At 23.7% G+C, this 13,389-nt stretch overlaps 3 protein-coding genes across 5 annotated transcripts; 1 reads left to right on the forward strand and 2 right to left on the reverse strand.

The window, feature by feature from the left end:
- The first annotated feature begins 2,332 nt into the window (after nt 1–2,332).
- LOC122536327 (mitochondrial import inner membrane translocase subunit Tim29) lies at nt 2,333–3,296 on the forward strand. The gene is made up of 3 exons (XM_043668625.1): nt 2,333–2,537; nt 2,622–2,723; nt 2,885–3,296. Exons 1-3 carry the CDS (start codon nt 2,459–2,461, stop codon nt 3,274–3,276), a joined length of 573 nt encoding a protein of 190 aa, XP_043524560.1. The 5' UTR covers nt 2,333–2,458; the 3' UTR covers nt 3,277–3,296.
- Nucleotides 3,297–3,725: 429 nt separating this feature from the next.
- Nucleotides 3,726–9,255, reverse strand: LOC122536095 (1,4-alpha-glucan-branching enzyme). 2 transcript variants are annotated; one of them, XM_043668174.1, is made up of 10 exons: nt 8,967–9,255; nt 8,658–8,827; nt 6,746–6,987; nt 6,426–6,635; nt 6,035–6,337; nt 5,126–5,331; nt 4,664–5,016; nt 4,397–4,581; nt 4,044–4,332; nt 3,726–3,975 (listed from the first exon to the last, which is right to left on the reverse strand). In XM_043668174.1, exons 1-10 carry the CDS (start codon nt 9,077–9,079, stop codon nt 3,968–3,970), a joined length of 2,079 nt encoding a protein of 692 aa, XP_043524109.1. In that variant the 5' UTR covers nt 9,080–9,255; the 3' UTR covers nt 3,726–3,967. The 2 variants fall into 2 exon arrangements, with proteins under 2 accessions (XP_043524109.1, XP_043524099.1); XM_043668164.1 differs by having other exon boundaries at nt 3,727–3,975; nt 5,126–5,326; nt 6,030–6,337; nt 8,967–9,254.
- Nucleotides 9,256–10,347: 1,092 nt separating this feature from the next.
- LOC122536147 (ceramide synthase 6) lies at nt 10,348–13,014 on the reverse strand. Of its 2 annotated transcripts, none has more exons than XM_043668286.1 (8): nt 12,853–13,014; nt 12,537–12,726; nt 12,107–12,224; nt 11,621–11,733; nt 11,203–11,533; nt 11,004–11,122; nt 10,772–10,916; nt 10,348–10,670 (listed from the first exon to the last, which is right to left on the reverse strand). In XM_043668286.1, the coding sequence occupies exons 2-8, from the start codon at nt 12,713–12,715 to the stop codon at nt 10,548–10,550; spliced, it is 1,128 nt and encodes a 375-aa protein (XP_043524221.1). In that variant the 5' UTR covers nt 12,716–12,726; nt 12,853–13,014; the 3' UTR covers nt 10,348–10,547. The 2 variants fall into 2 exon arrangements, with proteins under 2 accessions (XP_043524221.1, XP_043524215.1); XM_043668280.1 differs by having other exon boundaries at nt 12,805–12,915.
- Between the last annotated feature and the right edge of the window lie 375 nt (nt 13,015–13,389).

Genomic DNA, 13,389 nt, shown 5'->3' on the forward strand with positions numbered 1-13,389 from the left:
TATACGTATGCATCGTGAGAAATTGAATTTTCAAGATTTCGAATTTATATAAAAAAAATTTGTCCATTAACAGTAACAAAAACTGTAATTATTCAATATATAGGGTATATAATTTTTGACACCTTGATTTATATCGCTGTTGTTATTCTTGGCGAAAATATTCTAGAAATATTATTAAAAAATAAATGTTATTCTTGGCAAAAGTTGAATGATTTCGACTGGGACATGTAACATTCTGATGTTATTGATTTTCTCGTGAGCGAACACGTAAGGCATATTGCGAATATAATAATAACTCTATAAAAGTTATTAAATTAATTTTAATTGCAACTTTGTATAAAATATCATATGAAGAACAAGGAAATACGTAGATGCTCATGTCAGCCTTGTCTTTCATATGATATGTCAAACAAAGAATTAAAATATTTCCAAAATAATAATTTTTCGACATACATTTTTTTTTATAAAGGATGTCAAATTCCACCGATCAATGCATTAAAAAACATAATTCCATTTAAAAAATCAAAGTTGACTTTCACAAGTTCTTTGTGCGTCCATTCACGAAATATGTCATCCTCGAAACCATTCAATTTTTATTATATTTAACATTTTTCACCAATAGCAGCTAATAATAGCGATGTAAACGATCAAAATTAGGTACCTATATACAATTTTGCACCTAGTCTTCGTAACAACTACATTAAACAAAGCGTTCAACAAAATGTCATAAACGTTATGTGTAATATTATATTTACAAATAATATATTACATCTATATTTTTTTCTAACAAGTCTTTATAACGAAAAATGGATGATATAAAAATACTAAATCTATTTGTCTTACAAATGACGAAAATAGAGAACAATTTTATTTACTCTGTTATTATTTAATATATATTTTAATAACGATTTATTTGATACTTAAAATTTAAATTAAATGACAATATTTCTTTCCTTAAAAGTAGCTTTTGTTCATAAAACTTAAGAAAAGAAATATTAAATATATATAATAATAGAAAGGAATACATATTTTAATACATAATTTTGAATAAATATTAAAGAACCATATATAACTTAAGTATATTAATTAAGTATGTCAAATAAAAACGGTTAATATCTGTTTATACGAATTTTTGGTTTTATTTTAGATATATTCAAATAGACTTATACATCAGACTTAATATATTTAAATAGACTTACACATCAGACATAATATATACATATATGTAATTCAGAAAAATGTAAACTGTTTTGTAAGAATCTACTTGATTAAATTTTTCGCTTAATTATATTTCTGAGTTTATTTAATTGCATTTTTAACATTTCCTTTTGAATATCTTTTTTTATATAATAATCCATTAAAATTTATTGTTTTTAACATTAAACATATATCAATTTAACACTTTCTTTTCTACATATAAATATTTTATTACGTAAATTTACTATATAAAGCTATTTTTAATTAAAAACTTTTGAAAATTATACTAATACTAATTTTATAAAATCAAGATTACAATTATTATTACAATCTAGACTACCGAGACGAGACTATCTCTCGAAACTATCTTGTATGAGACTATCTCACGAGACTATCTTGTACTATAAAAAAATTTTAAAATAATAATAAAATTATTATAAAGAAAATGTAAAATATTTAGATACATCATTTAGATACATTTTCTTATAAACATGTTATTTTGCATAATAAATATTGTGACGTTTATCTTTATCATTATAATTAATAATTACATATTCGAATTCTAACTTATAAAATTTATTTTTGTTGTGAAAAATTCGTTAAAATCTAGAACGTTATATATGTATAAAATATTATATATAAAACATTATATGTGTATAAAACGTACATATACATATATGTATATATAAATGATTTGAAGAATTCAAAACAATACTATGGATTGAAGGATGATAATAAAGATCAATAAAATATTATAAAAAAAAATAAATATTTTTTAAAATTGAAATACTTATACTACATACTTAAGTTTAAAAATTTAAAAATAAACACATCTGTCTATATTTCCTCATTTCTATTTTAATCGCATGGATAACCTCAATTCTAAAATATTTAGTATCACAATATCAAGATTATACTTGTGTTTTAACTCGAAGAACATTACAAATTATAAATAATGGCATATTCATTTCGAAATAACAAATTACAATTATCCCCAAAACCATAAATTTACTTTGTAGTAATTTTTGTATCAATTATAATTCCGATTGGTTCAACGTTACTAATTCCACTTGGTTTTGTAATAAATAAAATTTAGTTAGAAATTATTACAAAATGCTAGATACAACTTCTAAAATTTTTTTTTCACATAAAATAATAATTGTTAATTCTTCAAAATTTAAAAATGTACAATTTCCTAACATAAAATCTAGAGAGATAATAAAGAGATAACTTCAGGCGTAAGTAACAAAACTAGACTGATATGTTACAAGTTGTCTTGAAACCCACAGCAAATTTTAAAATGTCAACAATAACGAAAACAACGTTATTTCAACGATGGGGTGAGTAGAGATGTCATATCATATAGAAGGGAAATTTTAGAAAAATAAATTTACCTTAATTGAAATAAATCATCATTTTTACAGGGAAGTATTGGAAGAACCTTTATATAGATTATAAAGAATCAGCATTAGGTGCTGCGAAAGATTGTAAGGAACATCCTGTAAGAACATCTATTTATTTTTCTCGTATGTACATTTTAATAACAAAAGATAAACATTTCAACAATATTGATTTAACATGAAGAATAATGAAAGTGCAGATTAAATATAAAAAAAAAGATTCTTTAATACATATTTCTATTAAAGATCTTAATATTTTTTACATACTGAAAGCTTTGTTTCATTAGTTTTAGCATCTTGTGTGTACCTGCACAAACATAATCCAGATGAATGTTCCTTCAAAGAACATTTATTACAAAATACCATGAAAATAATGCAAGTGGGAAAAACTGTACGTAATTCAATGTGTGAAAATTATGTAGAATGGTTAGGACGATGTTACAATGAAGGAATTGTACGACGGATGAATTTAGGTATAATTTCTTTAATTTGGTTAGATGATTATGACAAAATGTGTTCTTCATATAAAACTGTTTGTCCTTACTTAAAAATACGATATTTAACATTTTATAAAAGAGTAATAGATATTGGATTTTTGGACACATGGTGGATTTTAGAAAACAAAATGAAAGATTATGATGTAAATGAAGCAGAATTTAGCAATGTAACAAATGAATAAAGTAGCTAATTCAAAATAAATTTAAAACTAACTTTACTACCATGCGTGTTATTAAAGATTAGGAAAAGTTATTTATAAAAAATGAAAAATGCGAATTTGTAATAAATGCAAATGAACATAAAAGTGCTATTTTTACCTACTATTATATTATTTGTATATTATTATATTATTTGTATGTACACAATTTTGATATCATAAATTCAAATAGTTAATTTTTGTTAATTTTCTTCAAAATCAAAATAATTCTATGTATTAATATTCAATTCTATACTTTAAATAACTAGTACACAAATTTTAAAACAATGCTTTATTATAAACATTAACAAATATTAAAATTTGATATCAAAAATATACTATGTTGGTATCAAAACATAAAATATTTTTCATCACATTATTATATTTTCATCACAAATGATTTTTCTTGATATATTCTATTTTCCTGGTGATAATTTCTATTTTAAAATATCACGAATGTTGATTTGTACTTCTTTTTTAAATAATTTGATATTAATTCTTTACAAAGTTTTAAACTTTATATATATTAAATATGTACTACTTAGTTTTCTTTTACTTAATGCTATATATTCTTCTAAACTTTGGTAGGAAAAATAATATTTATTTATACATAGCATTCTAAAATCAATTCTTCTTTTGCCCATGTCTATAAGACAAAAACTTACAATAAAAGCACTTAAGTTTCTGAAATAAAGAAATTGATATGAATTATTATTATTATTCAAACATCAAGTAATGTTATAATGATTTACCTCGAATATAAATAATAGCTGTGCGACAAGGAATGTAAATCATCATATTATTTGAATAATCAGAATATGGTTCTGGTTTGGTAAAATGTTGTATATTAGTATCAACACGGCTTTCTCCACCAAAATCTTTGTCATCACTACATAGGAGAATTTTGTAAGTTCCTGCAGTTTTTACTCCAATAGTATAATCAGCAAATGATTTGACTGGATGAAAATTAAACACAAATATAAGGTCTGCTCGATCGAAAACAATTACTTTGTCCTCTTCGTGTTTCCAACTTACATATGCCTATAAAAAGTTCATATTAGTGGAATCAATACAATATATATAAATATTTTTACTTAAATCTTACAGGCTGAGCGTGTAGCCATCCATATTTTTCTTCAAGAGTATTTACAGCTCTATCCCAATTGTTCATAAATTTGTATTTTAGTAACTCATCGTCTACCAAATTCCACTGTCTCCTAGCATAATGGTAACTATCTGCGTTACCAGCTCGTGGAAAATCCAACCATTCAGGATGTCCAAATTCATTACCTAACAATTTAAGAAATTTATAAAAGTTTATAACTAAAATATCAAAAATTTTAATTACAAAAATATAATTCTTAAAACTAACCCATAAAATTTAAATAAGCTTCGCCTCCTAATGCATGTGTGATTAACATAATGAGATTATGAAGAGCAATTCCGCGATTTATAATCGGGTTAGGTGGACTCATTGTACTCATATGGGTATACATGTCTTTGTCCATCAGCCAAAATGCAATTGTTTTATCACCTACAAGAGCCTGATCATGAGATTCTGAATAAGCTACTGCTTTTTCCATCCATCTTCGATTCATTAATGTCCAACAAATATCTCCAACTTTCCAATCTTCATCTTTTACTTCTTTTAAAAGTTTAATCCATTTATCAGGAATAGCCATAGCTAATCGATAATCAAATCCTAAACCACCTTCAGAGATTGGCCTTTAATATATTGATAGAAAAAACATTAATAATTAATTTAAAATAAATTTGCACGAAAAAAAAAATTTATTGAACATGACAATCTTAAAACATTTTATATATGTAATACCTGCAAACTCCAGGCATTCCACTGACATCTTCAGCTATCGTAATGATTTCTGGATATAAATAATGTAGCATATGATTTGCAAGCATTAAATATACTACACCTTCAACATCAACATTAAGACCATAATACTCCTCATAATGGCCACTAAAACCTTGACCAAATCCTCTTGAATGATATAACATTGATGTAACTCCATCAAATCTAAAAAAATTAAAATATAAAATATTATTATCATACTATTAATGATAAGGGGAAAGATTCTATGAACTGATTCAACATTTTAAAACAATGTTCTATTTAATGTTATTTACAATACCAAGTTTTGTATTGTCATTTTTTACCTGAATAACTTTCACAGGAAATGCTCAAAATATTTATTTAATGTATATTTAGAGAAGTATAATCATTGATGTGGTTTTTCAACATCTCCTAATATTTCTTTGTTGAAATTTGTTGAAATTTTTGTTCAATTTCGTAAAATTTTCCTACATTTTAAATAAAGATTGCTAGCTCCAAATAAATTTTTGTTGGACGACTAAAATCTTCCAAAATAACAGTGAAATTGTGTACTTATTCTGTTAATTTCAAAAGATGATACTCTTTCGTTTTTCTCTGCTTATTTTAATTTTTTCTCTTTTTTTTTGCATTGCAATCAGTCTACTTATAATAAATCTATACATAAAATATAAATTTTGCCTGTGATTTTATGTAGAAAAATATGAAAATTGCTCGCATTTAGACCATTAAATTATGTGAGTATGTAGAATACATAATGAAATCAAAATTTGGTATATCTTGTAAACAAGATCAAATGGAACATGTTTTCATAAAATCTTTTCATAGTAATATGATAATATAAATAATGTAAATTTTATACGATAAACCAATATAAATAAGTAAATACCTAAATCCATCAAAATTATATTCTTCAATATACCAACGTAAATTAGATAATAAAAATCGCAACACTTCGTATTCTCCATAATTAAAAAGTCTGCTGTCCCAAAGTGGGTGTTGACCACGATTACCAGTGTGGAAGAAACAAGCATCAGTACCATCGAACATATTTAATCCATCTAATGTATTCTTTGATGCATGTGAATGCACTATATCTAATAAGACATATAAACCATATTGATGGGCTACATCTATTAAGTGTTTCAATTCTTCTGGTGTGCCATAACGAGATGAGGCAGCATAAAATGAAGTCACCTTATTAAATTTAATTAAATACATTATTATAAAATCCAACAATCACGTACAAAAAAATCTTTTTAAATTCTCATCTATAGATACACACCTGATATCCAAAACTTGCATAATAAGCATGTTCCATAATAGCCATCAATTGTATAGTATTATAGCCTTGTTTTACAATACGAGGAATTATTTTTTCTGCAAATTCTAAATATGTGCCAACTTTTAATTCTTGAGTGGCAATACCAACATGACATTCGTAAATTCTGAGACTTTCTGGTTTTTTTGGTTTGGGATGTTTAAATTTGTAAACCTAAAAGAAATATGTCACTTTAAAATCTTAATGTTTACTGTGAAATAAAATTAATTAAAAATAAAATGTAAACTTTTAATTATATAAATTAGTTATCTATACTTATATACATTTTCAGGTAGTGGATACCATAAACGTTGTTTATATGTAACACTTTCTGAACGATTTTGTGTAACATATGTAGCCCAAGGACTCAATCTTTCCAATAATCCATTATTATGATCTTTTACAATTATTTTGAGTTCTGAAAGATGTTTTATAGGGCAAGTACCATCAGCATTAGGAGGTAAATGTAATTCCCATTTTCCATAATCTAATTTTTTATATGAATTTGCTGTTTTATTCCAATTATCTGATAATAAAAATATAAAATATCTTTATGTTTGATACATTTTTTATAGTATAATATCACTTATTATTTAAGAATATGATAATTATGAATTGCCAAAGCAAACAAATTAATTCACATATTATTTAATATACAAATAGTTGGAAAAAATTTTCAAAATATTCATTTTGTGCTAAGTAATAGTACAAATTCTATTCTTATTTTCCTTAATGAACAGAAATTGTACTATTGCCAAGCACAAGATAAACATTTTGAAAACCTTTTCTAACGATTGTGGAATATCATTATGATTCATTATGTAATAAAAATATAACATTAAAAAGTATAATTGTTACTGATTTCACCTTATCATCTTAAAAATGAGCAGAACAATTAAACAAGTTTCATTCGTATTGCTTATCTTTTTCTGTTTAATCAAATATCTTTTTAAGATTAAGAGCAAAGATCCTATAAAAAAAGTTTTCATACAGAAGTTTCTTTTTTCTTACCACAGAATAAGAATCTGCAAAGAAAAGTATATCTTTCCATTTGAAAAAAGAAAATTCAAATAATCTTGAGGACACGTAACAAATAAAAAGCAAATATGACAGTTGTGCTTTCCCTTTGAAACTATGAAACTTTTATATTAAACATTTTTTTTCCAAAAAAGCGTTGTTTTCTTTAAACTGGAAATTTTTAAATGAACACACTGTATAAGGTGAATCCTGAAAATACCTAGAACAAATCATTTCTTTTTTGGTCGAAAATTTTAAGAAAATGTTAAAAGAAAAAAAAAGGAATGATTATTAAGGATATTTTTACAACCATATTCTTTTTTGCAAGTGCGATGCATATACATTTTACAATTGCATTATTACCTCTTTATCCTATATAAAAAAGTGTTAAAAGAACATAGTTAAAAATTAAATAGTTTAAAAAAAAATTTAATTTTGTAGAACTTATCTAATATGAAAAATAAAGAATGATATAACATAGTATTCCTGTATTTATTTCTATTATTATTTTCTTTGTATCTCATATTCTACAAAATTAAGATTTTATATTAAATTTTCAATTATATTATCTTAGTATTTGTTTTGTAGAATAGAAAAATTATTCAACCTACACAAAAGAGGATGTACATTGATTGTACTTGTAAAATGAATATAGTTAAAATCTAGTCTCTTTTAAATCATTCATCTTTTTCTTCTAATAATTTATTTTCATTTTAGTTCAACCAGAAAGGAAACAATTTGTTTCACTTGCACGACTCACCTTGTACATAAAAATTCTATTAATAGAATATAGTGAATGTTATAAAAAATATTTCTAGATTATTTTTTTCTATTTGTTTTTTATATTTATTTTTTATTTTATACAAATATAAATATAAATAATATATGTACAAACTATTATTAGTAATGTTAAATATATATTAATATATATAAAATTTTTTCAAATTAGTATTTGCTCTACTTTCATTTTTAAATCAAAATTATAACAAAAAATAAATATATTTCATATCTTTTAAAATAAATACAGTGATATAATTAAGGATAATTGAATATTTTTCTATTTTTATTCTTCACTTTAGTCAATTAAATACTTAATTTGTTCGTTACCAATATATTATGTTATCTATTATATTATTTATATTATATTATACGTATCAGTTATAATTCTAAAGTACTTACTAAAATCCCCTGTTAAAAATAATTCTTGTGCACCAGGTGCCCATTCTCTTGCAGTAACACTATTGTCTTCATTTATATGAATTCCAAAAATTTTGTAACTTCTTGAAAATTTATCCAAAGTACGATCACCAGTTTCTATTTCTTCTACATAATCTTTAAATAATGCATACCTAACAAGAGAATTATTTTAAAATTTATTATAACAATGTTTAAATGCTACTTTATATATTTTACTCTGAATTAAGTTAATTATTTTAAAATATATACATATTCAAATCAAACAATCACATATGTTTAAAAATATAATACCTTTTGCGAATCTCATGTTCATAAGGTTTTAAGTAAGGATCTCTTTCTAATAAAGCATTTATTTCTGGAACATCGACTTCTGAAGGATCCATGTTTGACCATCTTCCTCCCATATTTTTATTTTTTTAAATATATTTAAAAAATAACGATAGAACCGAAGTATAGTGAGACCTTCTATTTCACTTGAATTTAAGTAACACTTCAAGGTGACCTTGTGTATAAATTTGTCCATCGAATATCGCTACCGGTCAAAAGGGAGAAAATTTTGCAAAATACAATGAACAAATTTTTAAGAGTGGTAGCTTTATAAATTGAAATTGCCTATTAAATATGGCGAATAATTTACTATGACTGGCGCCAATTTTAAATTTTTATTTTTCGTGTATACATTATCAAATACGATTCATTGATATTAATGATCTTAAAATACGTTAAGTATAAATTATATTTTTGCAAATATCACAGAAATTACAGCCGAAGGAAAAATTGTCTAGAATGATGACTTTGACAAGTTCCTTGAAATCTGTCAAAAAATCTCTAAAGTAAATAATTATCTTTCTACTTGATATATAATATTTAATTAAGAAAAAATTGTAAAATTAGTAACATATAATTATTTACATATTATTGTTATTATTCTATAGAATTTGCATTTATATCTGTATTTACAAATTAGATCATAAAAATTAGAATCGGTAAAGAAAAATAGTAAAAAAATGTAGAAATAATACAGGTTATGCATTGAAATTGAATGATTTTAGAAAGAAAATTTATTTACAAATTTTTCATCTTGTTTGTTGTATAAATAAATTAATACATATATTTTTTAAATTTTTATTCATATTTTGATTTTTATCGTCTAAATGTCAATGTACATTTTCAGAAGTAAAGTGAAGAATACATTTATTTTTATATAAGAAACGCTATTAGAACAATTATGTTAATTATCCTCAGAAAACTGTAGTAAGAAAGGTTAATTCAAGAAAAAGATTTTTTAAACTTATTTAAAATATTATTATTAATTTTCTTAATCCAAAAAGTTTAAAACATCATTTCACATTTGTAAATTATATAAGAATAAATAAACATTATTAAACATAATGAAATTCTAAACTGAAAAAATTCAGAAATTACAGATACTTGAATGTTTAAACTTTGGTCCATTATTTGTTTGACTAAATAAATTGATAAATTTACTTTAAAAAAAAGGAAAAATGATTTCTTAAATTATTAAATAAAATATATATAAATAAATGGTATAATTAATAAAAGAATAATGCATAATTCTTAATATAGTCCTGATGATATTAAAATAATGAATGGTTTTTTTTATGTATAAAATAATTAAATGATTTCCTTGCAATACTAAATTATTGATAAAGAACACAAAAACAAAATGTGAATATTTTAAAGATTATTAATCTTTTTATCAACTTTATCAAAGTTAAAGTTTTTAATTATCATACTACGATAAATGCAAGGATTTATTAAATTCGCTGAAATTAATTAGCGCCTGGCTAAATGTTTGAGTTCTTGCCTTATTATTGTTACAATAACTTCTTTTTTCTAAAAAGTTATTTGTTAGTGAACTTTTTGTCTAGAATTTTGTTTAGTAATATAATTTGTAGAATTATTTAGCGGTGTATTATCCATAGAGGTATCTGAAATATCTTCACTGCTGCTACTACGAATATCACCTTCCATCTGAAAAATTGCAAGTATAAATTTTTAATTTTAAATATTTTACATTTAATTTATCAAATTAAGTCAAATAAATACATTTAATTAAAATATATAAAACTTACTTGACCAGCATAGAAAGCGTTATATGCGATTTTAAGAATTAAATATGTCCAGATCATATGGAGGAATAATAATAAAATTAGTAAAGAATTGAAAATATAATATGCTGGGAACATAGGTACTATTTTAGGTGCCTTTATCGAGGTACTGTAACATAACATATACATTTAATATAACATGAAAAAATTTTAGTTGTATTGAAACATATTAAAAATTAAGATAATTGATATGTACCTGTAAATTATCCAAAATGGATAAACACCAATACGTGTAATAATCCACAATATTGTGAAAATAACGAATATACAATCGCATAATTTTTGGTAGTTAGCATATTTAGCCATTTTTGCAGCCTGTAATATATACAGTTTGTATACTTATTAATTTATTTTTGTAATATTATACATTAGCAATTTAAACGTGCTATACTTACTTCTAGAAAAATATCTGCACAGTCATGTACTAATAACACTAATGAGCCAATTCTAGTTAAATTTCCAACCCATGAAAAGCACATTAATACAATAGTAGCTATATGGTGAATAAACATTTGCCAAAAATCTTTTCTTTTTACATCAAAAAATTGAGAAAAACTTAAAGACCAGTAAAATGCCATTGATATCATATAGTACCACCATATATCATTTGAAACTGGATGATATGGGTAATTGTAATAACAATAATTTATATCCCATAACCATGGCTTGTTCCATAAAATAATGAGTCCATAGAAAAATGAGTATATATAATATAAACATCGCCAGCTGTAATAAAAGAATTAATTATATTAAATATTTGAAACTAAATATATATGCAGTAAATTTTTCAATATTTTATTTTGAAAGACTAACCTGTTTTCACAAAATTTTGTAAGTGTTGATGGCTTATCCTGAGTACGTCTTAATCGCAACCATCTTTCTACTTGTCGTTCAGACCAATCTAATTGTTTAGCCAGTGCCAGGATCTTAAAATATATCCATATATTACAAAAAAATCCATAACATTTCTGAGTTACTTTGACTTAGATTACACGAATCTGTTTCAAGAACCTAATATTAAACATACAATTTAGAATTGAACAAATTTTTGATGTATGTAACGTTGTTCTTTAATATCATTATGTATTGTAGAATAGCACTGATATGCTACAATTACCATAATTTTTTGTTAAATAATCATAAGCAACTTTTTTTGTTATATATTAACCAAGTAAAATAGATAGTAACAAAATATCCATTAAATTATTATTCAGATAGTTATTATTTCTATAATAATTTTATTTGTTAGTACTTTATTAAAGAAATATTGGAAAGAAAATTAAAATCACATAAACTTACCTGTTTATGTTTAATTTTTCTACTACGATAGGCTTTTTCTAATATTTCATTTGGTGCAGCTTTTTTTGTTCTTGTATTTTTTATACCAAGAGACTTACCAATAGGCGCAAAGCAATACCTAAAAAGATTGATAAAGCATACAATTTTAATTAATTGAACTGACACTTCACATGCAAGACCTTAGAATGTCCTTGCATAGTATCATGTGATGTTTCTATAAGCAGAAATATTATTCTAATATATGAAAAATTATGTATTTATTACTTTACTTTATTTATTTTACATTGAGTATTTAATAAATCACTTAAGTAAAGTCTTTCAAATAATGTAGAATATAAACATTTACTTACGATATAACCTTAGTTCAATTATAAATTTCATAAAGATTTCATAGTACAAGTAAAGAATATATTAACAAAAAAATGATTACCTTTCTAGAGCATATCTGATTATCAAAAGAATAAATGCCATAGGCAAAGGATAAATTAAATGTTGATAGTCTGCATATTTGTTCTCTGAATTTGGTTTGATATCATCCCACGTTATATTAGGCGGTAACCAAACATCAGTTGACCAAAACGCCGACGATACATTCTTCAATATATCCATTATTAGAACTCCTGCAATTAATGATTAAATGTTAAATAATCATTAAATGTTATTAAATCGAAATAATTAAACAAAATATATATAGGTACTTTAGATTGCTTTAATAAAGCAAACTTCAATTATCCTCCTATACTTACACGCCACCGGGCTACCGCTCGAAGACTGACTGATCCTATAGCTTCAATGTATGTATATAGGTACATACATGTACTATACTAACATGTATAATTTACTTTTCCTTTTGACTTCTTTTTCTATTTTTGATCTGAAATAAACAAATAATCTATCTTTTTTTTTTAATTACCTAGCCTAAATTTTTATTTAAATTCGATTACTGATAAAATCAATATCTATTTTCATTGTGCAACTATCATTCACAAATACTACACGCACATTAGATGTGTATGTAATCATTCTGATAACAAATGTTTCAAACATGGATAACCTCGTATTTAATTTCTGCAGAAAAATAATATTATGAGTATAATTGATTATTGAAAAAAATTAGTAGAAATGAGTATTTGAAAAAATTACCACAGCTTTAATATTTTTATAAATTATTTGTATTTTATATACATTTTCAAATTACTTGTATTGTTATTGTGAAATTACTGTTTATAAAATTTTATCACTAATTTCTCTTGGAACTATCGAAATCTATTTTAATTCTTAAT

Source organism: Frieseomelitta varia, unplaced genomic scaffold (assembly GCF_011392965.1).
Source record: "Frieseomelitta varia isolate USP_RPSP 00005682 unplaced genomic scaffold, Fvar_1.2 scaffold_154, whole genome shotgun sequence".
Taxonomy (NCBI): Eukaryota; Metazoa; Arthropoda; class Insecta; order Hymenoptera; family Apidae; genus Frieseomelitta; species Frieseomelitta varia.